Source organism: Rhinopithecus bieti, unplaced genomic scaffold (genome assembly GCF_001698545.2).
Source record: "Rhinopithecus bieti isolate Rb0 unplaced genomic scaffold, ASM169854v2 scaffold_47952, whole genome shotgun sequence".
NCBI lineage: Eukaryota > Metazoa > Chordata > Mammalia > Primates > Cercopithecidae > Rhinopithecus > Rhinopithecus bieti.
The window spans coordinates 990,500-1,018,078 of NW_016820098.1; the positions used below are offsets into that span (position 1 = coordinate 990,500).

At 38.1% G+C, this 27,579-nt stretch overlaps 1 protein-coding gene across 1 annotated transcript in view; it reads left to right on the forward strand.

Moving 5' to 3' along the window:
* The first annotated feature begins 3,893 nt into the window (after positions 1-3,893).
* Positions 3,894-27,579, forward strand: part of UBR5 (ubiquitin protein ligase E3 component n-recognin 5) — a 110,056-nt gene continuing 86,370 nt past the window's right edge. The window contains 9 exon segments of the mRNA XM_017859443.1: positions 3,894-3,970; positions 8,586-8,630; positions 9,011-9,092; positions 9,545-9,621; positions 10,014-10,133; positions 22,578-22,767; positions 23,272-23,431; positions 24,310-24,459; positions 27,161-27,354. Coding sequence (XP_017714932.1) covers positions 3,894-3,970; positions 8,586-8,630; positions 9,011-9,092; positions 9,545-9,621; positions 10,014-10,133; positions 22,578-22,767; positions 23,272-23,431; positions 24,310-24,459; positions 27,161-27,354 — 1,095 coding nt within the window.

Sequence of the window (27,579 nt, forward strand, 5' to 3'; positions counted from 1 at the left end):
TATTCTTTGCTTTTCTTGTAGGGGAAAAAGCCAGTTTCACTTCAAAGTGTCCTTGATGAAACAGAAGTTATTAACTTTATTAAATCTTTACCTTTGAGCATAAGATCGTTTTAAAAGCACTTTGGCATTTGTTTGAGTTGCACACTGAACAAGCCCCTTTCTTCATGGAAACCATTTTTATTTGAGACTGACTGACAAATAATGGTTATTCAGACTTGGATATTTAACAGACATTTTCTTGAAAATGAGTAAGCAAGCCTGTTACCTTGAGGAAAACAACGAAGGTCTTTGTTTATAGTGATAAATTTGAGCTTTCAAGCAAATTTTAGAATTTTGGGAAACTTGTACCCATCGCTGTGAGTTTGACACTGTAGATTGATAGTAACATTAGCAAATGTGATTTTTGAGTATCTGTGTCAATCAGTAAATCAGTGTTTTCCAAATGACCAGTGTATGCTGGTCCAAATGACAAAATCATGCTTGAGTTATTCAAAGTTCATTAATAGGTTTCAGATTTCCACAGTGCTCTCAACCTTTAAGAAATCACTTGCTGAGTTTTGGTATAATATCAAAGAATAATGCCTGTGGTTATCTGGAAAGGATATTAAAATATACCTCACTTTCCCCTAACTTTTCTATTTAGGGCCAGCTTTTCTTCATATACTTCATATACCAAAACAATATACTGGGATAGATAAAGGCAGAAGCAGATCAGAGTATCTAATTTATGTGAAGCCTGATAATAAAGAGGTTTGCAAAAATGTAAAAGAACTCTGCCTGTCAAATATTTTTGGGAAAATTTTTTATAGGAAGGTAATTTATGTCAATATGTAATTAGTTTATTTTTTAAATATTCAGAAATTTTATTGGTTAACTTGTGTTATCAACAGATGTAGCCCACATAAACCAAAAGATTTTGTGGTCCTCAATAGTTTTAAGAGTATAAGGTGGTCCTGAGATTTAAAAGTTTGAGAATCAAACTTTGTAACAGGTGAAGAAAGGAAGCTGCTGAGGAAACTGTGTTAAAGAATATTATATGCATTTTCCACCACAACCAAAGGTTCTGATTTACTTTCAGAGAAAACCCTCCTAGGCTGGGCATGATGGCTGACACCAGTAATACCAGGGCTTCGGCAGCCCAAGGCAGATAGGGTCATTTGAAGCCAGGAGTTTGAGACCAGCCTGTGCAACACAGCAAGACACTTCCACCCTATGCCCACCCACCCCACTTTTGTCTCTACAAAAAATAAAAATTAGCCTGATGTGGTGACATGCACTTGTAATCCCAGCTACTCGGGAGGCTGAGGCAGGAGGATCTCTTGAACCCAGGAGTTTGAGGCTGCAGTGAGCTATGCTTACACCACTGCATCACCACTCTGTCTGGGTGACAGAGCAGGACTGTGTCCCTTGAAAAAAAACAAAACAAAAACAGAAAACCCTCCTATAAGAGCTAGAAAGAAATGAACATATATGGTCTTTGCTTTCTTGAAGCCTAAATTCTTTTGTTCCTGGTAACATTTTTAGTTCCTGTGTGGCCATCACAACAGTCTTACTCATTGGTTCCTCATTGTTAAACTCTTAAGTCTCCTGTGGTCAACTGTGAGATGAGAAAAATTAAGGACCAAATGGGGAGTTTTAAATATAGCTAAATTTATATTTATTTATTCTAAGATTATGGCCTTCCTGCATTTTTTGATGTGAAAACATAGTGATTTTTTTTCTGTGTGTGTTGTCAAAATAATTATATTGCATCTCTCATTTTCCTACCCTCACTTCACATTTACTGTTCCATGAAATCCTAGAGTTGTAGTACTGAAGATCAGGGTTAAATTCAGATACAAACCTTGAAAATGGATTTTAAAACGTATCTGAAAATTGAGTGTCTAATTCAACTCTCAGGCATATAACGAGCAAGTTTTTCATACACAGATGAAGAGACTCCTTCCTCACTGGTTGGTGCTTCTTGCTTGGGCTGAGGCAAACAGAAGGCTAGTGTGACTCTTTATGGTAGCCCCAGCCCCAGTGGAGTGTATATATTTGTGTGAGATTGTAATTCATCTGGGGGAAAGGATACTTCTAAGGCTATAGGAATAATCCTTCCTGGCTGTTTGCCATTCCCAACCTCATAGGCCAAGGTAGCTCCTAATGTTTGTTGTAATACAGAGTGCATAGGGGGAAAGACATTGCTCCCTTCACCCAGAAACAAATCCATGATGCAACGTGAGCTGAAGACTCAGGGTATAGGAGGTCTTATAACAAAGATCTCCTTTGGGCTCCCCTATGAACTTGCCTTAGGTGGTTCGCCATTGGCTTCCTCCAGGACTGTGTGGAAAGGGATTTGGGGTTGGGATACCCTTTGCATTGAATAAACTAGCCCAGGATGTCAGTTTGCTGGGGATGGGGCTGGAGTGGGGATGTCTCTTCTAGATGTTGGCACCAGTAAATGATCATCAGAAAGGGTCCAAAGTTTATGTAGCCTTTTCCCCCAGGTATAGTGGCTGGCAGGTGGGACCACCCCACGTGATAGAGTGAAATTTATTGATATCAGTGATAACATGAAACAGTTGGCATGAGAAGAAGCGTTTAAGAAGTGGCAGTGTTTATGGTATGGTGCGAAAGTTGTGTAAAAGAACTGTGTAAAAATTGAGAACTGACAGCCTCTATACTTAAGAAAGTGCGTGATAATTTAACTGTGGACCATGTTCTGTGGTTAGAGATACGTTGTCAGAGAGGTGCTCGTCTCTACCATATATGTAGTACACAGTAGTTGCTCCCCCCCCCAAAAAAAAAGTATAGGCAAGATCACCACTCCAAGACGTAGGCTTTAAGATTTAGACAGTTTGCCATTGGAGAAATGCCAGAAATATTCTTACAGTATTTCTTTTTCTACCAGAATATAGCTGGTCACAGAATTTTTAAGTGTACTGCATTTTTGTTTTGGCAATACCTGCTTTCTCTGACATGGATGACAAGAGGTGAATTTTAAGACTTTTTCTGCAGAAGTCTGTGATTTAGTGTTGTAGGTAACCTTCACTGACTGTATCTATTGGTTCTTTGCATGAATTATTAAGCCCTTTACTTCAAAATAAAATTATACAGGTATGTAAAAGTTTTATTCCATGAGTGGATATCCAGAGTTGGGGTGGGGTGGGGTCACTTTAAAGGCAGTTTCCTAGTATGATTGTTGGGAAATGATGATTAGTGTTTTTTTTTCCTTCCATGGTAAGTGATCTTTTAAGAGTTATATGGGCAACTATCTTAAATCTGTATATTTACACTGTTCACATGTTTAATTTGAGACGGAAGACCTGGAGAGTTAGTTTTGTTGAGATTAAGATCAGGAACATTTTCTGCCTCTGAAATGAGTTATGTACCAGTAATGTACTTTTTTCATTGTTGGAACTGTATCCATAAAAGCAGAGGGGTGAGGAAAGACTTGGCAAGTTGTATTCTGTCTTAGCTTAGAGTCTGTGAAGACAGTTCAGATAGAAACACAAATGACTAGGTATGAGAGAATTTGTAGACTTCTGTAGGAAGGAAATTACTAGGAAAGGTTCATGGAGGAGGTGGCATTTGATCTGGGTGGGAAATAAGTAGAATGAGACTGAAGGAAATGCACTGGTGGCAGATGATGCCACCTTTGCCATTAAGGTGATTGCTGAGAGTCATGAAACATGAGTGGATGTACCTTGTTTAACAGTTCCAGGTATATGGAAACCATCACCTTGTAGAGAATGTGATGTCAGAAATATCTTTCTGTCTTTGAGAATTGAAGCCTTTGAAGGATTTAACTATACCTCTTTTTTGTTTTTTTGTTTTTTTTGGCTTTAGAAATTCGGCAAGAAAGGATCCATCAGGGTTAGTCCAGTTTAGGGGTATTTGAATATGCAGATATGTTATATGTCAGAGGTAGGCAGAGAATTATGAAACTGAAGAACCTGCACTTACTGCTGTTGCCAGTTGAGGAACAGTGAGAAGATAAATAACCTTTGAAATTGTAATGTTAAATTTGGGGAGAATGAGCTTGAACTTATAGGGGATTTCAGGTATAGCAATGAAATATGTTAGCTTCTACCGAGTACCGTTACACTGTTTTCCTGTCTCTGTTAATTAGCATCAGTTTGCTGTTACCTTACTTTGTTACTTTAAAGAAAAATTTCAGCCTCTAGATCTGTGAAATGATCTATACATTTAAAGGAATGAAATAGTTTATTTAATCAGAATATAGAATAAACGTAGAGAATAGAAGGGTAGAGTACTAAGGATTGTCAGAAGCTTTTTGCTAACTTATTCATTGTGTGTTACAACCACCTCACCAAAGTTCACCTGTCGGTCCTTGAATGAGATTACATGCTATTATGAGGTTATTTTCTTTGTTTTTGTTATTTATTTTATTTTATTTTATTTTATTTTTTTGAGATGGAGTCTCGCTCTGTCACTCAGGCTGGAGTGCAATGGCGCAATCTCCGCTCACTGATCCTGGCTCTCTGCCTCCCGGGTTCAAGTGATTCTCCTGCCTCAGCCTCCAGGTAGCTGGGACTACAGGCATGCACCACCGTGCCTGGCTAATTTTTGTATTTTTAGTAGAAACAAGGCTTTGCCATATTGGTCAGGCTCGTCTTGAACTCCTGACCTCAGGTGATCCACCCATCTCGGCCTCCCAAAGTGCTGGGATTATAGGCATGAGCCACTGTGCCTGGCCAATGAGGTTATTTTCTAATATTATGCTGTACTCTTAAAATTGTTTTTCATCATAACCACATGTAAAAATTTATTCTGAAATGGAATTTGGTGAGCTTCAGTGTGAGTTTCTTTTTGTTTTAAAGAGAGAGTAAACTTTTGTTAATATTGCCTATGTAGTATTGCCTATTGTAAACATTGTATGAAGATCCTTTAAAGTAGGCGAATCTCTATTGTATAGAATCATTAGCAAACTAAAAAAACTTCAATTTTTTTTTTTTTGGCTAAAGGAAGGGAACAGCATGGATAAGTTAGCAAATTTAAACGAATGTTATCACAGGCCTGCAGTGATTCTGTGATTTGCCTGTCTACCGAGGACTCTATAATGTAAAAGATAAATAAATACTTCTTAAATATAGCTTACTTTTTTGGCGGTAAAGATTTATTTGTTACTGTTATCTGGATTCATGTAAACTAATTTGTAAGGCCCAGTTTAGTCATGATAACTGTCTTGAGATTTGAAAGGATGATACATTTTGTGTAAATCTATGGACTGAATTTTTAAGAGTTTTTAAAATTTGATATTTGGGGAAGCATTCTAAATGTCTGTATAAAATCATTTGAAAGTTTCAAATGGGTACGATAAAAATTGAATATTTCTTTGTAAACATTACATATGTATCTTCCATTGATACACTTGCTTTTGATATATTCATAAGCATTTCAGGACTGAGGCTGGGCACTGTGGCCCATGTCTGTAATCCCAGCACTTTGGGAGGCCAAGACGAGTGGATCCGTTGAGCCCAGGAGTTTAAGACCAGCCTGGGCAACATGCTAAAATGCTGTCTCTGCAAAAAATAGAAAAATTAGCTACAGGCCTGCACCTGTAGTTCCATTTACTCAGGAGGCTGAGGCAGGAAGCTAGATTGAGCCTGGGAGGATGAGGCTGTAGTGAGCCGTGATTGCACCACTGCACTGTCCAGCCTGGGCGACAGAGTGAGACCCAGTCTCAAAAGAGACAAAAAAAAAAACAGTAAGAATTTCAGGAATAAGAATTTTCAGAACCAGAGATGACTAAAAGAGTTCTTTCTCACATAGATGAGAACTTGAGACCTAGTGGACTTTTAGTGAGTCCAGGTAGTAGTAGATGAGCTGGGAGTAAACCCCAGATTTCTTGCTATTCCGTGGCATTGTTTCCAGTACAAATTGATGTGCATTTCAGACATGTATTTCAGATGTGGTTAGGGGTCTCACCAGGACTTTTAAGATTAGAAAATTTAATTGATAGCAGTAACCATTTGTGCTGTCTCTCCAGATAGCCTGAAATTAGAGTTCTTGAGTTTAAATAACTTTTAGCATTCTGATATCCTCAAAGCTTATTTTAGTTTTACTAATAATTGCCTGGAATATTTGGAGCCATGGAAACATTGAATTCTTATTGTCAGGCATTGTCCAGTTTTGAAAAAGGCCTTGACAATTTTTTTTCTCTACCAATACTAGATATTTTGTGAAAGCTCTGGAGGCACTTTTGAGCTACTAGCAAAGGAATGGAAATGAATGAGTTTAGTTGCATGCCAGTGAACAAGTTATCTTCTGAAAGTGTCACTACTGTGGTTACTCATAGTAAATGTGGACCCAGGAAAGTGAGAGCTCCTTCTGCTTCTTAAGGTCTTCTAAAGGCTGCTGTTACTCTCCAAAGCAAACCCGTTGTTTATCTTCTCCCTATTTTCTAGTCAGCCTTCTCTCAGAGCTCATGGGTTCCACAATACATTACTCTTAAGGTGTTTTATCTTGGAACACAGAAGTGTGCTTTGTAAATGGGCAAACTGGAATTCTTTGAAAAAGCTTAACTTTCTTGAACCAATGAAAACATGTTTTGTTAATGGAAGTAAATGCAAAACTGGGCTACAAAAATGAAAATGTGTTTTATTGGGGGCCAAATCACACATGATCAGATGCTGTTCTTTAGGAGTGAGAATAAGGTCACCAGTTAGTATCTACTTCTTCACAGAGAAATAAAATATGGCCGCATTTGAAAGTTACTTTAGGCTGGGCACGGTGGCTCATGCTTGTAATCTCAGTGCTTTGGGAGGCCGAGTTCGGTGGATCTATTGCGGTCAGGAGTTTGAGACCAACCTGGCCAAAATGGCAAAACCCCATCTGTACTAAAATACAAAAATTCGCCGGTGTGGTGGCAGGTGCCTGTAATTCCAGCTTACTCGGAAGGCTGAGGCATGAGAATCGCTTGAACCCAGGAAATGGAGGTTGCAATGAGCGGAGATCACACCATTGCACTCCAGCCTGGGCAACAGAGCGAGACTCAAAAAAAAAGAAAATTACTTTAGATACTGAATGCAATTCAATATGAGACAGTTACTGTGCACCTTTGAAAGACGCTCTTCACTAGGAGGATAGAACTCACGGGATAAAGTTAAAGAACAGCTGACTCCTAATTGAATCTCTTACTGAAATAATTAGGTAATTTTCCCATAGATTATATATTCTTTGTGGCAGTTTTTAAGTCCTAAACTGGCTTTAACGTCATTTATTTTGGAGTATGCATAACATTTTATCTGTTAGTACAAATGATTGAAATTTGATTTTATTCATTTTTGTCACTCTTTAGAGAGCAGAATTCGTGGACTTTTCTGTTGATTTAATGTTCTAATTTTTCCCATTGCTTTCTACAATTCTCAGCTTTTACAAGGATTATTTCTGAAAAAAGTTTTAAAAGATCAGATCAGGCAGTGTTTTTTTTTTTTTTTTTGATAATAGAATTGAACTCTTAAAATCTACATTTGATTATATCTTTACATTGTAAAATGACTTCCTTAGGTTGACAAAGTACCTAGTTTAGTTTAGCTATTATAGTGTTTTATATTCAAGACTGTTTTCTTAAGAGAAACAATAAAAGCATAACAGAAAATACAAGTTAATATCTCTTTGTTTTGTAGCCCTTTGAGATTTTTCTAAATCTGTTCAATACTGTTTTAAATGCTGTTAGAAATGGGAGGTGTTGTCCTTACTTTATATAGATAAGGACATTGATGCTCTGGTTTGTTCAGTATTGTGTTATAAGACCGTTCAAGAACTTGAGATGATGCCTTAAGTCAATTAGGCTCTCGATTTTCATTTCATGATATCCATGTGCACTCCAGAATCTCTTGGCATGGATAACACAGTTTTTGTTTTGTTTTTTGTAAACAAATGAGGCCGGGCGCGGTGGCTCAAGCCTGTAATCCCAGCACTTTGGGAGGCCGAGACGGGCGGATCACGAGGTCAGGAGATCAAGACCATCCTGGCTAACACGGTGAAACCCCATCTCTACTAAAAAATACAAAAAACTAGCCGGGCGACATGGCGGGCGCCTGTAGTCCCAGCTACTCGGGAGGCTGAGGAAGGAGTAAGGCGTGAACCCGGGAGGCGGAGCTTGCAGAGAGCAGAGATCCGGCCACTGCACTCCAGCCTGGGCGGCACAGCGAGACTCCGTCTCAAAAAAAAAAAAAAAAAAAAAAAACAAAAAAAACAAATGAGCCTTTGGTTGGGCATTGGTTCAGGTACCAACAACTTTATGCTACCTTTTCTATAAACTCTAGAAGCTTCAGTTTTCTCACCTGGGATTAATGGGAAAATGGGATTAATACGATTATCATTGTTACTGAGGTTGCAAATGGAGTGGTGAGGGAAGGAAATTGCAGAGTCTGCTTGTGATCTTTTGGGACAAAATGAAAGAATATGAAAACATTCTAGAATATGAAAAACATTCTTACCATAGCAATTGTTTTGTGTGCTACTATTGGAAATTACCAAAATAATGGTACAAGTACCTGTCAGAATTATTTGTTTACAAAAGATCTGTCCATGTGATTTGTTAATGTTTTGTTTTGTTTTGTTTTGTTTTAAAGGTTACGGGAAGTTTCTGAGAAGCTGAACAAATATAATTTAAACAGGTAAGAGTTTTAAAATATTTAAATCTTCTGACAAAGAACAATTTTTCTTTATTAAGAAAAAACATATTAAGCCAGAAGCCTGATATGATTAAGATTAATGTGATTGTTAGACTTTAAGAATCTTTTAATCCATCAGCTTTTTATGAGTTGGGCTTATTTGAATTATAAATTACATTCATGCTTTTTTTTTTTAATCTGGCATACAGGGAGATATAAATGATTATGGAGATATTTTTAAATTATTGCTTTAAAGTAAATATTAGTTTAAAAAATAGGTGTTGCCAACTATTTTTTTCTAATTGATTTTAAGAATAAACCCTATGACGTATTTACCATTTAAAAAATAATTTTACTTACTTTTTCTTTTTTTAATCTCTCAGCCACCCCCCTTTGAATGTATTGGAACAGGCTACTATTAAACAGTGTGTGGTGGGACCAAATCATGCTGCTTTTCTTCTTGAGGTAAATTATTCACTCTAAGAGAAATGAAAAATAAACAGTTAAAATAGAATTGTACATCATTGTATTTCTTCCTTTATAACAGGAAAATAGCAGTTACTCAAAAGAGTTATCTTGAAGATCTCCCAGTTCTCTTTCCTCCTCTGGCCCAGAGAAAGCTTACATGATTTGCCAGAGTGTAAAACTAATTAGTAACAGAATGGGGGAGGCTCCTAAATCCAGTCATTTTCTTAGTTTGAATTTTGTCAGATTGAGATGTTGTAAATTATTTTCTGCTGGTTTCTTGACAGTGTATGTATGTCATATTTCCCCATCTCAGGTGTGAGCACCTTTTGGAAGGGAGTTTATTTATTGTCTTCTGAATTGACAGTGATGGGCACAGAATCTATTGAATAAATTCAAATTTTAATACGTATTTTTACTTGGAGAATTTTTTCTGTTTTCTTTGCTTTTAGGATGGTAGAGTGTGCAGGATTGGTTTTTCAGTACAGCCAGACAGATTGGAATTGGGTAAACCTGATAATAATGATGGGTAAGAGATTATGTCCTTTCTATTTAATATGTATTTAGCTCTTAGGTATTATATTAAACCTGTGTTTTGATTTTGGTAACCCTCAACTTGAAGGGTCACAGAAAATTATATGCTTTTAAAACAGTGAAACTATTACTTTCTAGTTTAATTTTAATTTTTATGCAAGCAGTGATTCATAGCCAAAGTAGTAACATTAAAAGTAGCAGAGGAGCTGGTTATCACTTAACAGAAGCAGCTATCAGAAGAATGATAGTACATGTTTAGTAGGTATCAAGTCACATCTACTGTTTAACTGAAATGATTTTATAGATCATTTCCAAATTAAGCAATGCAATTTGAAATAACCGGGTTGTGATGTTGGTCTTCAAAATTTACCTCTTGTTTTCCCCCAGGTCAAAGTTGAACAGCAACTCGGGGGCAGGGAGGACGTCAAGGCCTGGTAGGACAAGCGACTCCCCGTGGTTTCTCTCAGGTTCTGAGACTCTGGGCAGGCTGGCAGGCAACACCTTAGGGTAAGTTGTGGCCAGTTGAAGGCACCATCTTACTGATGGTCTGTATCATCTTCCTTTGAGTGCTCTCAGTCTGAATGATCATCTTCAATATTATATCTAGCAATGGAGTGAGAAAATTCTCCTGAACTCTGGGCAGGAGTTCATATTGCTCAGGGTGAGCCACCATGATAAAAATAACCCACACAGGCTAATTACAATTAATTTAGGCTCTTGACCTTTAAAAAATGTGTATAATGTTTACATGTGTTTATAATGTCATGCCATTTATTTCATTTAAAATCTTAAATGATTTTATCTTTGGACCTCTCTTACAACTTATTCTTGGATAAAAGAAAGTCTAACATTTATTTATTTCTGGTATCCAAATCTGGTAGTTCTTTCTGAATCAATTTAATGAAGTTTGTAAATGATGTAATTAAACCTTCATTATTTTATTATTTTAATTTTTTTGTAGAGATAGGGTCTTGCTGTGTTGCCCAGGCTGGTCTTAAACTCCTGGCCTCAAGTGATTCTCCTGCTTTGGCCTCCCAGAGTTTTGGGATTATTCATCTGAGCCATTGCACTCAGCCACTTTTATCTAAAGTTTATATACTGTTAGACTAAAGAAACCATACACGGCCGGGCGCATTGGCTCACGCCTGTAATCCCAGCACTTTAGGAGGCTGAGGCGGGCGAATCACAAGGTCCGGAGATCGAGACCATCCTGGCTAACATGGTGAAACCCTGTCTCTACTAAAGAATACAAAAAATTAGCCGGGCGTAGTGGCGAGCGCCTATAGTCCCAGCCACTCGGGAGGCTGAGGCAGGAGAATGGCGTAAACCCGGGAGGCAGAGGTTACAGTGAGCTGAGATCGCGCCACTGCACTCCAGCCTAGGCGACAGAGCAAGACTTCATCTCAAAAAAAAACCATATACAAATTTCGAGCCAGATGCTTTTACTCATTTTATACCTTGATTGGTATCACTGGCCAGATTTTCTGAAAGTAACCGGTTAATGATTAGGTTATGCTACTTCAGCCAGCATGTGTGTTCAAAGGCTGCTCACAGAAAACTAGAAGCAGTTTAACTAGTTTCAAAATATAATGAAATAGAGGAGGAAGTTTTTGGCTTTTTTTTTCTCCAGACCACAAATTGGTAGGTAAAGTAAAAGTTAGATTTGAAAATTGGGCCTGGGTATGGTGGTTTACACCTCTCAGCACGTTGGGAGGCCAAGGTGAGTGGATCTGTTGAGTCCCAGAGTTTAAGACCGGCTTGGGCAACATGGCAAAATGCCATTTCTACTAAAAATACGAAAAAGTAGCTGAATGTGGTTGCGCATGCCTGTAGTCCTAGCTACCCAGGAGGCTGAGGTGGGAGGATCATCTGAGCCCAGGAAGTTGAGGCTGCAGTGAGCCGTGATAATGCCACTGTATACCATCCTGGGCAACGGAAATGAAAGACCCTCGTCTCAAAAGCAAAACAAAACAAAACAAAAAAGAAAAAAGGAGTTGGGGGGGAATACCAGAAAGATTACTTTCTTTGCGTTTATGTTTTCATGCTGAACTAAATTTATTTTGGAATGTGAGGAAAGTTATTTAGTTGAGTACATCCTTTAGCTATGCTAAATATAGTTCTTGTCTTTATTAAAATGTTCTATGTGCTCTTTAAATGGTCCTAGGCACACAGTGTATGATAAAGAATTCTGAAAGTAGCATGTAATAACATGAAATTTTATTTCATGTGATAAAACTGGAAACATTTTGATTATTTTTAAGAGTAAGTATTACCTGTTAACACCATTGCCAAATAGTACCTTTCTTAAAGATGAACATTTTTTTGTTTAGTTCAAGGATCAGTAAAGTATAGCCTGCATGCCAAATCTAGCCACCCCCGTTTTTATTGAAAGACAGCCATACTTATTATCTGTGGCTGTCTTTGTACTATAACAGTAGAGATGAGTAGTTGGGACAGACTAGCTTCCAAAGCATAAACTATTTATGATTTGGCCCTTTACAGTAAAAGTCTGCTCATTCCAGGTTTTGCTTATCAGTTTATATACTGGCATTTGTTCCTAATCCAATACTCTATTTAATTTTTAATTTTTAATTTTTTTTGAGGCGGAGTCTCTTGTCACCCAGACTGGAGGGCAGTGGCGTAATCTCGACTCACTATATATAACCTCTGCCTCCCGGGTTCAAGTGATTCTCCTGCCTCAGCCTCCCAAGTACTTGGGACTACAGGCGTGTGCCACCACACCCACCTAATTTTTGTATTTTTAGTAGAGATGGGGTTTCACCATTTTGGCTAGGCTGGTCTTGAACTCCAGACCTCAGGTGATCCACCCATCTTGGCCTCCCAAAGTGCTGGGATTACAGGCCTGAGCCACTGCACCTGGCCTACTCTTATTTATTTTTAAATTTTACTTTTCATTTTGAAATAACTTGACCTTAAAAAAAGTTTACAAAAATAGCACAAAGAATTTCTGTATATGTTGCACCCAGCTTCCCTAAATGTTAATGGTTTACATTTACATAATCATCTTATCAAAACCAAGAAATTAACTTGATCATTGCTTAATATACAGAGTTTATTTAAATTTCTCCAGTTGTCCACTAATACCCTTTTGTCCAGGATTCAGTCCAGGATTCCAGTTGCGTTGAGTTGTCATGCTGCTGCTGCTGCTTTTTTTTTTTTTTTTTTTTTTTAAATAGTGGTAGGATCTTGTTCTGTTGCCCAGGCCGGAGTGCGGTGGCACAATGATAACTCACTATAACCTTGAACTCTTGGACTTAACGCAATCCTCCTGCCTCAGCCTCTCAAGTAGCTAGGACTATAGGCATGGGCCACCACCACACATGGCTAACTTTAAAATTTTCTTTGTAGGTAATTTTTAAATTTTTTGTGGAGACAGCGTCTCTCACTATGTTCTCCAGGCAGCCATGCTTCTTTAGTTACCTCTAATCTGGGCCAGATCCTCTGTTTTTATCTTTCTGACCCTGATGAGTTTGAAAAACCAGTGGTTATTTTGTAGAATGTTTGGATTTGTCTATCGTTTCTCGTGATTAAACTTAAGTGATATATTTTTTGCAAGAATACCGCAGAAGTGATGATGTGCCCTTTTCAGTGCATCATATCAGGTGGCATGTGATGTTACTGTTGTTTTATTACTGGAAAGGAGGTGTCCTGTGATTAGTTAAGATGGTGTTTACCTGTTTCTCCACTATAAAGTTAACTATTTTCCTATTTTTCATTAATATGTATTTTGTGGGGAGATACTTTGTGACTCTACAGATATCCTATTTCTCATCATACTTTTGCTCACTGAGTTTAACATTTGTTGATGATTCTTTTTTTTGTCTGAATCAGTTGCTGTTGTGGTGTTGGCCAAATGGGGATTTTTTAAAAAGATTCTCATCATTTCTTTTACATTTATTAATTGGAATTCAACTGTAAGGAAGAACTTTCCCACCTCTACCCCATTTTTTTATTTGTTTACTTTTTTTATTATCTATTTATTTATCTAATTTGAGACAGAGTCTCACTCTGTCGCCCAGGCTGGAGTGCAGTGGCGTGATGTCAGCTCACTGCAACCTCTGCTTCTGGGTTCAAGTGATTCTCGTGCCTCAGACTCCTGAGTAGCTGTGATTACAGGCACGCACCACCACGCTTGGCTAACGTTTGTATTTTTAGTAGAGATGGTTTCACTATGTTGGCCAGGCTGGTCTTGAACTCCTGACCTCAAGTGATCTGCCCTCCTTGGCCTCCCAAAGTGCTAGGATTACAGGTGTCAGCCACCGTGCCTGGCCTTATTTTTTATTCTATTTTATTTCTTTTTCTCATGTTATTTACATCATTATGGTCTCATGGATATTTCTTATTCTCTGGTTTATAACCCATTTACCTTACTATGTTGCTCAAATTGTCTTAGACTTAAATCCTCTTAAAACTTGGAAATAACCAATTATGATAGAATGTATGGCAGAATGACTGAAGTAGAACGCTAGAATTTTGTGACTTTGTTAATAAAAATATACAACAAATATAGTAATAAAGGAGTATACTTGAGTTTGAATAAAACCTCTGTAGACCTACTCTGAAGGAGATTAGGGATAATTTTAAGACTTTAAAATGCAGACAGAATCGTTGGTTTTCTGAATCCCCTTACCCATTACTTACACTCCCCGTAACCCCCTCTTTGTGCCTCTGTTCTCTCTGCCAGAACAGACTGTGTAAGCGTTCTTTAAGCATTAGGTCCATGATTGCAATACTGTAAAGTGTCATGGTACCTCCTGACCAACTTGATGCCAGTGATTTGTTTAGTTATATTTGAGTTTGCAGATGTTTACAAAGTGTAAGCACATAAATTCTGATTGTTTCTCTTGGGCTGTATGAAAAAATTGTTTGCAGTTTGTTGAAGGTGAAATTGTGATTAAGTTATTTTGTAAATCAAATTTTTTTTACAGTCACACATATTTTCCTTTATAATAAATGTGTTTCCTTGATTTGTATGGTGCTCTTTTTTTTTGTTTTTCAATTTCTGTGTTAATTACAATTAATTTTAAAGAGGCTTGCAATTTATAACATGTGTTAGGGAATCTAGGACAGGCAGATCTTGAGTCCTCAAAGGGGAGTCTTTAAACCACAAATTTACCAAATACAATCCAATATGAAAGAGACTGTCCCTGGAGACCTTGGTCCCCACTCCCATCCTGCAGAGTCCGCGCCTGCTCAGTTATGCTGCTGGGAGTTGTCCTGGATCAGGGAGTGAGCGGTCTCTTTGAGAGCCACGTTTGAAAGAGTTGGGATTATTGGTACAGTTTTTTAGCGTGGATTTTTTTTTTTTTTTTGAGAGACAGGATCTCCCTCTGTTGCCTGGGCGGGAGTGCAGTAATGTGATCTTGACCCACTACAGGCATGCCCCATCACACCCTGCTAATTTTTATATTTTTGGTAGAGCAGATTTTGCCATGTTGCCCAGGCTGGTCTTGAACTCCTGACCTCAAGCAATCTACCTGCTCCAGCTTCCCAAAGTGCTGAGATAACAGGTGTGAGTCACTATGCCCGACCAGCATGGATAATTGGGAATTGATCACTTATTTTGACTGATTATTTTTAGGAATACATACTGGTCCATTTAATGCTTTTTCCTTAGAAGATTTTGCTAATTGTCAGATTTGTGTGCTAAAGATTTCTAGCTGCTACTGTTTTCTTTCTTTAATAATTAAAGTTTATCCTGCAAGGTATTTAAAAAATCTCCTAGATATTTTTGTTAAACTCATTTTAAACTTGCTTAAGGGTAAGAGCACCGGATTTATTTGGGGAAGAGAAGGGAGTTTATTTGTGTTTAATAAATAGTAAGGTGAATATGGACCTGTTAGTATCGAAAGTTCTATTCTGTTACTTGTGACCATTGAACAATAGATGATAGGTATAAGCTGCTTTTCGTTGGTTTGAGCTACCATATTCCTTTAGGGTTTACTCTGAGCTAATAGCACATGAATTGAAATGTATATTTTTACTTGCAAATAGTTGAAGCCGCTGCCAGGTAGGTAAGATAGTTTGTAGCAGGATTCTGACAAACTGGATTCCCTGTTTTTAAAGGAAGCAGCTGGTAAACTGGTTTTGGCTGTAGGAAAATACAGGGCCACAGTTGGCAAATTCAAATCCGTGTGCCCCCTCCCTGCCTTATTTTGTCCCAAGAAAACTTGCAAATCTGGATTGTGTGGTAATCTCTTATCTTAAATATTGGGACTAATTGATATTTTCATGGAAATAAATACACACAGTCACATCATTCAAACGTGTGTGTGCACGCATGTGTATGCACATTTAAAAATTAAACTATTTTAGGATGGGTTTTTTTTTTTGGGGACAGGATCTGGCTCTGTCATCTGGGTTGGAATGCAGTGGCATAATTTTGGCTCACTGCAACCTCCACCTCTTGGGCTCAAGCCATTCTCCTACCTCAGCCTCCCAAGTAGCTGGGTGCCACCCATGCCCGGCTAATTATTTTTTTGTGGAGACTGGGTTTTGACAGGTTGCCCAGACTGGTCTTGATCTCCTGAGCTCAAGATCTGCCCACCTTGGTCTCCCAAAGTTCTGGGATTACAGGTGTGACCCCAGACTATGGTTTTAGATTGACAAAAAAATTTCAGACATCGTACTGAGAGTTCCCATGTACCCCATGTCTAGTTTCTACTATTACTAAAATCTTATGTTAGTATGGTACATTTGTTACAATTAATGATTCTAAAGTTGTCTATAGGTTATTCACATTTCCTTAGTTTTTTGTAATGTCCTTTTTCTGTTCTAAGATCCCATCCAGGACTCCGTATTATATTTAGTCACCATTTCTCATTAGATTCCTCTTGACTGTGACAGTTTCTCAGACTCTTCTTGTTTTTGATGACAAGACTTGGCCCATGGGCTTTAAGTTTGCAAACTGTGGACTAATTGCATACTAGGTATGATACCCTTAGTTCATTTTGAGTCATTCTGTGTACCTTGAGAACTGTGTAATGGGATCAAAATTATAGGATTAATTTGATAAGCAAACCACAGAAAGTAGAAACAAGTTTTCCCAGTATTTTTTAGTTTAGCATTAAAAATTACGTTGCTCACTGTAATTATAGATAAAAGAAATCAGCTGATTCCAATACTGTCTTTTGTGACTACCAATAGACCTCTATTAGAATATGCTTAGTTAAACACATTAATCTTTATATAGATAGTGAGCTGGTTAGAGGAATGTTCAGGGGTGATTGAGGTATGGCAACTGGTAGGTGGTTTGGATTCTGATAGGAGAAAACACTGCACACGGCAGGCCAGAGTGGGAATACCTGTATTTTCTATGGTAACAGTCAGGTGAATGGAGAAACCAGAGAGATATTTTGGCGGTTGTCTTTAAACTCAATCGAGGACTTGTGTAGCAGAGATTGTAAATTGGCAGCTGCTGGTGGTGTAACGGATTAAATCAGCAGTGCTTAAAGAAAATAATTTGAGTGTTTTTAGATAGGCAGATAAGTCTCTCCTGTCTTCCCTGTTATCTTGGCTTCCCTTGTTTACGTATCTTATCTCCCTCCCATGGAGATTTGAGTTTGAGATGCCTGTAAGGTCTGCCCAGGAGCAGATGTGTACTTGGATGCTATTTCTGATCAGGCTTGTAATAGTACTTGCTTGTGGAAAAAATTGGTGATGGATTTCTTAGTGAAAGTATCGAGTCTTCCCTTTTATCTATGATGGCCATATAATTTATTGTCTGAACAGGGATGTTTTTGAGTGAAATTAATGATTAGGCTTAACCAATAGGCTTAAACGGGCACTATCATAGGTAAACTGGTATATATAGTTACATGATTTTAAGACTCCTTAATGTGGTTTTTCCTGTTTTCACGTTGAAATAATTTATATATTTTAGCTCTTGAATGTTTTAAAATGCCTGAACATAGTTTTCCTGAAAGATTTAGTTTTAAAACTCACAGGAAACTATAAAGTAAAAGTGCTGATTTAATAGTTGATTTTTGTTGTTGTTGTTGTTGTAGACGGAGTCTCACTCTGCCACCCAGCCTGTAGTGCAGTAGTGTGTTGATAGCTCACTGCAGCCTCAAATTCCTGGGCTCAAGCAGTCCTCCTGCCTCAGCCTTCCAAGTAGCTGGGACTATAGGCGCACAAGTAGTTGATTAGTGGTTGATTTTATTCCCTATTTGTGTTTCATTGGTTGTGTGTTGTTTTCTGATGCATAATTGTTTTAATATATAACTTGAAAACATGTCTACTTTCTAGAGTAGTAGTTTCTTTAATACAACTTCAGTTTTAAGTGAATTTAAAATTTAATTGCAAAACCATAAAATTTACCATTATAATCATTTTTAAGTATACAGTTTAGTAGTGTTAAGTGTGTCCACACTATTGTGAAACAGCTGTCTCAAACTTTTTCATCTTGTGAAGTTGGAACTTTATACCCGTTAAATAACAACGACTCTTTTTTTCTCTCTCTCTAGTCCCTGGTAGCCACCAATTCTACTTTGTTTCTGTGAATGTCTACTTAAGATGACTCATATAAGTGGAACCATTGAGATTTTTTATTTTTTTTTTGTGACAGGCTTATTTCAGTTAGCATAATGTTCTGAAAGTTCATCCATGTTGTAGCATGTGATAGGATTTCCTTCCTTTTAAAAGCTGAATAATAATCTATTGTATGTATGTGTCACATTTTGTTGGACACTTAGGTAGCTTCTACTACTTGGCAATTGTGAATGATGCTGCTTTGAACATGGGTTTTGCAAGTTTCTTTAAGACTCTGATTTCAATTATTTTGAATATATACCAGAAGTGCAATTGTGGATCAGATGGTAATTCTTTTAATGTTTTGAGAAATCTCCATATTGTTTTCCAAAAGTGGTTGTGCCATTTCACAGTCCCACCAACAGTGCACATGGGTTCCAGTTTCTACACATACTTGAAACACTTGTAATTTTTTTTTTTTTTTTTGCTTGATAGTAGCCATCCTAATCAGTATTAGTTGATACCTCGTTGTGGTTTGGTTTGGATTTCTCTGATGATTAATGATGTTAAACATCTTTTCATATGCTTGTTGGCCATTTATATATCATGTTTGGAGAAATGTCGTTTCAAGTCCTTTGCCCATTTTTTCATCAGGTTATTTAATTTTTTATGGTTGAGTTGTAGGAGTTATTTATATATTCTGGATGTTATCCTCTTACTGGATATATGATTTGCAAATATTTTCTCTCATTCTGTAGGTTGTCTGTTGAATGTGTCCTTTGATACACAAAGTTTTAAAGTTTGATGTAGTGCCATTTGTTTATTTTTGCTTTTGTTGCCTGTGTTTTTTGGCATCATATCTAAGCAATAATCACCAAGTGTGTGAAGCTGTTCCCTTATGTTTTCTTTTAGGAGTTTTATCATTTTAGGTCTTATGCTAAGGTCTTTAATTCATTTTGAGTTAATTTTTGTATGTAATGTAAGATAAGGGTTCAACTTCATTCTTTTGCATGTGGATATCCACTCTTCCCAGCACAACTTGTTGAAGAGACCATTTTTTTCCCCCCAAGTGGTCTTAACACCTGTGGAAGATAATTTGGCCATATATATGAGGGTTTATTTCTGGGTTCCATTTTGTTTCATTGGTCTTTTTTGTCGTTATCCCCAACCCATACTGTTTTAAATACTTTAGCTTTGTTATATGCTTTGAAATTGTGAAGTGTGAATCCTTCAACTTTGTTCTTTTTCAAAACTGTTTTGTCTGTCTGGGCTTGCCTGAGATTCCATGTGAATTTTTAGGGACAAACTTTTCATTTCTTTTTTTTTGTGTGTTTTGTTTTTAAGACAAGGTTTTGCTGTGTTACCCAGGCTGGAATGCAGTGGCACAAACATGGATGGCTCACTGAAGCCTCAACCTATTGGGCTTGTCAAGCATTCTGCCTGCCTCAGTCTCCGGCATAGCTGAGACCATTGACACATTTCACCATGCCTGGCTAATGTTTTGATTTTTTTCTAGAGACAGGTCTCGCTGTGTTGCCAGGGCTGTTCTGGAACTCCGGGGCTCAAGCGATTCTCCCACCTTGGCCTCCAATGATCTTCCCGCCTTGGCTTCCCAAAGTGCTGGGATTGCAGACATGAGCCACCATGCCCAGCTAATTTTTTATTTGCTAAAGAAGAAAAGTCATTGGGATTTTGATAGGGGTTGTGTTGAATGCTTTGGGTGGTGTAGACATCTTAGCAATATTCAGTCTTTCAATTCATGAACCCAAGACACCTTTCTTATCTGTGTCGTCTTTAAATTTCTTTCAGCAGTGTTTTCTACTTTTCAGGTTATAAGTCTTAGGTTTTATTCCTAAGTACTTTATTCTTTTTGATGCTACTGTTAAGTGGGGCTTGTTTTCTTTTTTCTTTCCTCTCCCTCTCCCTTCCTGTCCCCTTTCCCCCTTTACTCTTCTGTCTCCCCTCTCCCCTATCCCTCTCTCCTCTTGCCTCTTTCTGTGAGACAGAGTCTTGATCTGTAGCTAAGGCTGGAGTGCAGTGGCACAATCATGGCTCACTGCAGCCTCCGCCTCCTGGGCTCAAGCCATCCTCCCACTTCAGCCTCCCTGCTGGGACTACACGTGAGTGCCACCATGGCTGGCTAATTTTTTTATTTTTTGTAGAGATGGGGTCTTGCCATGTTGCCTAGGCTGATCTCAAACTTCTGGGCTCAGGTAATCCTCCCTCCTGGGCCTTCCAAAGTGTTGGGATTACAGCTGTGACCCACCATACCCAGCCTGGATTGTTTTTTTAATTTCCTTTTTTTGTTGACGTAATGTGCTTTTAAATGAACAGTTATTTAAACATGACATTTATTAACTGAAATAAATGCTGTTTCATACTGCAGCCTTGAGGATGCACTATATTGCTTTTCTCCAAAGTTATCTTGGGCAGTTCTTAGGCTATAAATACAGATACTGCATAAACATGAATTGGTAGTATGCATCAGCAAGTACAGAAGCCCATCAAAAGGATGACAACAGCTTCTCTAGCTTTATTTTTTCATTTTACTGAGGAAACTATTTAAACAGTTTTTTTGTTTAGCCAGAGATTGGGCTTTCCAGTCAAGTGAGAGGAGAAACCATGGAAGTTTAATGTATACTGATTTGAGAATCATTATTGGTTAATGTGTTCCAAACTTTTAAAGGGGGGAAATGGTTTGGAAAATCAAATTGAAATGAAGTCTGTTTGCATTGGGAGTTTGAAGGTTTCAGCCTTAGGCAGCCAGTACAGTAGGAATTGAGAGTAAAATACTTCTCTCTAGGTCAAATGATCTCCAAGTATTAGATTCATTTTGAAGAGAACAGACGCTGCCCTAATTTAAAAAGCTGAAGTGACTTGTGTGACTATTTTCTTTAAGATGTGATTAAGTACAGAAGGCAGTCATGGTTATCTAGATGACTTCATTTGAATCTTCTTAATGTTCATGTTTGGGCAGTAAGTGAAGATGTAGATGTCATGCCCTTTCTAAGTTGTTTTCTCACAGGAAAAAATTACCATATTTAAATAGCAGCTCTCTCTTGGACAAGGTGGTTGATAGTGCTGAATATTAATGCAGTACTATCTTAGCAAATGAGTGTTTATTTCATGGGAAGCACTGAATTCTAAACTAATTCTAAATTAGTTTTTGTGTAACAATGTTGGTAGTTAAGTCTGATAGGTCTTTCATGCAAAGGCAAGATGTGTTCATTTTATTTTATTTATTTATTTTATTTTAATTTAATTTAATTTTATTTATTTGTTTTGAGACAGAATCTTGCTCTGTTGCCTAGGCTGGAGTGCAGTGGCGTGATCTTGTCTCACTGCTACCTCTGTCTCCCGGGTCCTGGTTCAAGCAGTTCTCCTTCCTCAACCTCCGGAGTAGCTGGGATTACAGGCATGTGCCACCATGCACAGCTAATTTTTGTATTTTAGTAGAGACAGGGTTTCTCCAGGTTGGCCAGGCTAGTCTTGAACTCCTGACCTCGTGATCCACCTGTCTTGGCCTCTCAAAGTGCTGGGATTACAGGTTTGAGCCACCGTGCCTGGCCGATGTGTTCATTTTTTATAGTTGTGATTAAAAATACCTAGGTAGCTCTAAAAAATTATTTCCCCAGGACTTTGGGAGGCCAAGGTGGGCAGATCACCTGAGTTTGGGGTTTTGAGACTAGCCTGACCAATATGATGAAAACCCGTCTCTACCAAAAATATGAAAATTAGCCAGGCTAAAAAAAAAAAAAAAAAAAAAGCAAGGCTATGGTGTGGCCCACACCCGTAATCCCAGCTACTCAGGAGGCAGAGGCAGACGTTGCAGTGAGCCAAGATCTTGCCACTGCACCCCAGCTTGGGTGACAGAGGGAGACCCTGTCTCAAAAAAAATTTTTTTTGTAAGGATGCAAAAGTGTGATGTTTATCTTTATAAAAAGTGAAGTTATATTTAAGCATTAAAAAAATTGGATTGGGCATGGTAGTACACACCTGTAATCCTGGCTGCTCAGGAGACTGAGATGGGAAGATTGCTTGAGCCCGGGAGTTTTGAGACCAGCCTGGCCCACATAGCAAGACCTCATCTCAAAAACACAAAAAAATTGGGACAGTTGTCAGGTATCTTAGTGCATGCCTATGGTCCCCAGCTACTCAGGAGGCTGAGGCAGGAGGATCACTTCAGCCCAGGAGTTCTAGGCTGTAGTGTATTTTGTTTGTACTTGTGAATAACTACTGCTCTGCAGCCTGGGCAACATAGCAAGATCCCATTTCTTTAAAAAACAGTATTATTATTATTTTAAAGCCCAGTTCTATTACCTTATTCTCTTGTCAAAACACTACGTAACATGTTATGTCATTTAGACAAATAACTTTATTTTAGCTGAAAATAATAATGAGACCCAAGCCATCAGAATGATTGTTTAAAAATGCTAATTTTATAAATTCTCCAATATTTAGAAGCCGCTGGAGTTCTGGAGTGGGTGGAAGTGGTGGAGGATCCTCTGGTAGGTCGTCAGCTGGAGCTCGAGATTCCCGGCGGCAGACTCGAGTTATTCGGACAGGACGGGATCGAGGGTCTGGGCTTTTGGGCAGTCAGCCCCAGCCAGTTATTCCAGCATCTGTCATTCCAGAGGAGCTGATTTCACAGGTATGGATCTTGTAGAACACTTAATGTCAGACAACAGGACAAGGTGAGGTTTTACTGAATATGTGGGTTGTAGTCATGACTCATATCATGAATTCTGAAATAACTTTTTCTATTTTGATCCTATAAAGTCTATTTTGTTTTGTTTTGTTTTGTTTTGAGAGGGAGTCTCACTCTGCTGCCCAGGCTGGAGTGCAGTGGCTTGATCTCAGCTCACTGCAACCTCTGTCTCCTGAGTTCAAGCAGTTCTCATGCCTCAGCCTCCCAAGTAGCTGGAATTAACGGGTGTAGCCAGCACACCCAGCTAATTTTTGTATTTTTTAGTGTAGACGGGGTTTCGCCATGTTGGCCAGGCTGGTCTCTGACCTCAGTGATCCGCCCACCTTGGCCTCCCAAAGTGCTGGGATTACAGGCTTGAGCCACCACGCCCTGTCCTAGAAAGCTGATTTTGATAAAGAATTTAATCAAGAAAATTATCATAGCACTTCTTTTTTTTTTTTATTTCAGGCCCAAGTTGTTTTACAAGGCAAATCCAGAAGTGTCATTATTCGAGAACTTCAGCGAACAAATCTTGATGTGAACCTTGCTGTAAATAATTTACTTAGCCGGGATGATGAAGATGGAGATGATGGGGATGATACAGCCAGCGAATCTTATTTGCCTGGAGGTTAGTGGATCACTGTCATGTTTTTCTCAGTGCTGGAGTGCTCTTTGGACTGGGGAATGGAATTTAAAGTACATAGACTTTTCTGAGTATTCTTTTCAAGGTGGTAGATATTTTTCACTGTAGAGCTGCTTGATTGTAAAGTTTCTTTTAAGGGAAAATGGGGAAGTGTTTTTGCTCAGTGGATTTGTGCTTGATCCCAACAAAGACGTGGCTGTATGTGTATAGCTTTATAACTAGATGACACATGACTCTACAGTATTGTTTTTTGATGCCTTATTACTGAAAATATGTAATATCTGAACTACATTTTGATCTTGACTATCTTATCTCTGTGATGTCACAAGTGTTGTATCTTTTTTTTTGAGATGGAGTCTTGCTCTGTCACCCAAGCTGGAGTGCAGTGGCATGATCTCAGCTCACTGTAAGCTCTTCCTCCTGTGTTCACACCATTCTCCTGCCTCAGCCTCCTGAGTAGCTGGGACTACCGGCATCCACCACCATGCCCGGCTAGTTTTTTGTATTTTAATAGAGACGGTTTTTCACTGAGTTATCCAGGATGGTCTCCATCTCCTGACCTCGTGATCTGCCCGCCTCGGCCTCCCAAAGTGCTGGGATTACAGGCGTGAGCCACTGCGCCCGGCCACAAGTGTTATATCTTAACAAATGATCTATCTTTCTTGTGATTATGTAGTGAGTAGCTCAGACAACATTTACGCATTTGGTGTTCTTTAAAATATTTGTTAATAATGTAAGTTGTGTTTTTCCCCAGGTGATGTCAGTCCCTAGTTTTTTAATGTATTTTAATTTTTAGAGATCTTTCAGCAGTCTACAGATGCTCTTTGTGTGTATCCTTCAGTGATGTTTGTTTCTGTTTATAGAGGATCTTATGTCTCTCCTTGATGCTGACATTCATTCTGCCCACCCAAGTGTCATTATTGATGCGGATGCCATGTTTTCTGAAGACATTAGCTATTTTGGTTACCCTTCTTTTCGTCGTTCATCACTTTCCAGGCTAGGCTCATCTCGAGGTAATTTTGCATTTATTTATTTATTTATTATTGTCGCAGGCTAGCTGTATGGAAAGATAGTGGTAGAATCGACTTACTGTATTTGAACTTCTAATATTGCAGTTATTATGAGTTTTTTATGAATGCTTTAGCATTAAAATTATTTATTATTTTGAAGAGCCACAATAGTATTTTAGAGTTGATCTTATTTACATTGTGGAATTGATGTCAAGGACTATGACTTCACCTAAATGTGTTTTTAATTAGGAATATGGATTCTGAACTAAAAGCAGAATTCTACTTTACAGTGACATGCAGCATTCAGAAAACAAGTCTTAGTTTATTTGTTTAAAATAAGTGATCTGTTTATTTTAAATCCTGGTTAGATAAAATAATGAAATGTGAAAAAACTTACTAGAATGGGTTTAGGACCAATATTAAATGTGTAGAAATGTTTAGTTTATTAAAAGCTTTTTTTTTTTTTTTGGAGACAAAGTTTCACTCTGTTGCCCAGGCTGGAGTGCAGTGGTATGATCTCAGCTTACTGCAGCCTCCACCTCCTGGGTTCAAGAGATTCTCCTGCCTCAGCCTCCTGAGTAGCTGAAATTACAGGTGCCTGCCACCATGCTCAGATAATTTTTGTATTTTTAGTAGAGACTGGGTTTCACCGTGTTAGCCAGGCTAGTCTTGAACTCCTGACCTGAGGTGATCCGCCTGTCTTAGCCTCCCAAAGTTTTGTGATTACAGGCATGATCCACTGCGCCCAGCCTAAAATGCTATTTTCAGAAGTTTGAGGCCGGGCATGATGGCTCATGCCTGTATTCCCAGCACTTTGGGAGGCCAAGGTGGGTGGATCATGAGGTCAAGAGATGGAGACCATTCTGGCTAACACAGTGAAACCCAATCTCCACTAAAAAAATACAAATAAAATTAGTCTGGCCTGGTGGTGGGTGCCTGTAGTCACAGTTACTTGGGAGGCTGAGGCAGGAGAATGGTGTAAACCCAGGAGACGGAGCTTGCAGTGAGCTGAGATCGCGCCACTGCACTCCAGCCTGGGAGACAGAGCGAGACTCTGTCTCAAAAAAAAAAGAAAAAGTTTGAAATCCTTAAAAGATATAGTACATGGTAGAGGTTAGAAAGATTTTGAAATAATTAATCCTGCCTTTCTCTGTATATGTTTGTGTATAGCTTGTTTACATTATAATTGTCAATATTTTTACTTTCCAGAATGTAAAACTACTTGATTCAAATAACAGAAATTAGCTGTATTTACTGACTTTAAACTGGAAAATATGCCATGTTATATTGAGAGCTTGCTGCATATACTTTTAGTACTTAGGAATAAAGTTTTAAAATAACAGATCTGTGGTGATCTTTTAATATATTGAATGCACTATGTAATAGCATTATGAATTTAAAAATAAATGCATACTTTACTGCCTTAAATGTATCAAGTAATATATTTTCAAATATTCCATATGTAACATAAATAACTCCTTTAAATGTCTCTTCCCCCTTCCCCCCCGCCTTTCTTTTTTGAAACGGAGTTTCGTTCTTGTTGCTCAGGCTGGAGGGCAATGGCATGATCTTGGATCACTGCAGTCTGCCTCCCTGGTTCAAGTGATTCTCCTGCCTCAGCCTCCCAAGTAGCTGAGATTACAGGCATTCGCCACCTCACCAGGCTAATTTCATATTTTTAGTAGAGACAGGGTTTCACCATATTGGTCAGGCTGGTCTCAAACTCCTGACCTCAAGTGATCCACCCACCTTGGCCTCCCAAAGTGCTGGGATTACAGGCGTGAGCCATCGTACCTGGCCAAATGTCTCTTTTCCCATGTTCATTCTGTGTAGGCATTACTTTTAGTTTGAATCATATGGAATAGCTAATACTTGACCACTTTTGACCTATATATATGGCAGTTTTGTATAGTTCAATTTAATTATTGTTTCTAATCCTTATTTATCCTATTCTTAGAAAGTTTATTTTGGTTATGTTGTTTAAAAAGTAATATATGAGCAACTTCAGAAAAACTGGCTTTAGATAGTTTGTAGGCCAATAACCATGGGAAGCATTTTGGTAAGGAAATCATTTTATAAAGATTCCTTTTAAAAAAACAGACTGTCTGGTTCCTCAAAAAAATTTGAGACTTACTCATAAAATCTGTCCTATAAAATTACTCTAAACAAGGGCTTGGTTTTAAAACTTTATACTTAGCTTATATTAATGGATTCATAGTTTAACCTTTTTAGGGTTTTTTCTATGTGTGCATTTTTTGAGTTTGCTTATATGTGTAACATGTGGAAGTTCTAAATTTATGTGCTTTTTAAACCCACCAGTAGACAAATGAGGAGTGTATATTTTCTAGTATATAAATTGAATTCATAGTAAGCATTTCTAATGCAAGCCAACAATTTAAAATTATTTTAAAAAAAGCAAATATAGTTCAAAATAAAGCAGTTCAGCTCTAAAACCATGTAGTTGAAATATAGAAAAGTCTGCCTCTAATTTTTTAAAATACTAGTTATAATTTTTATACATTCACTTGAAAGGGTTGATGTTTTGAATGTTGCATGTCAGCCTTATTAGATATACATTTACATAAATTTTTATGAGTAGATAAACTGCTGTTAGTTGCATCCTGAAGGGTCTTTACTAGAGAGTGGCTTACTTTTATCCCACTGGTGTGACCCAATTGCATACCAGTTCTCCTTCTTCCCTTAGAGAGAGACTCTGAGCTGTTGCGTGAACGTGAATCCGTTTTACGTTTACGTGAACGAAGGTGGCTTGATGGAGCCTCATTTGATAATGAAAGGGGCTCTACCAGCAAGGAAGGAGAGCCAAACCTGGATAAGAAGAATACACCTGTTCAAAGTCCAGTATCCCTAGGAGAAGATTTGCAGTGGTGGCCTGATAAGGTATTTGGAAAAAAATCACACCGCTTCCATTTAAGTGGATCCCTGACAACCCCTCCCTCCAAGGTTTCCATTTTATTTATTCTGGTTTTTGTACCATCACTCAAGGAAAAACACAAATATAAAACAATATTTTTGTTTTGTTTTAAAATATAAATAGAATGTATCTTTATTTGGCACTCCATGAGTCATCTCAGTGAGATGTATTCAGTGGTGCAGCGTATCTTA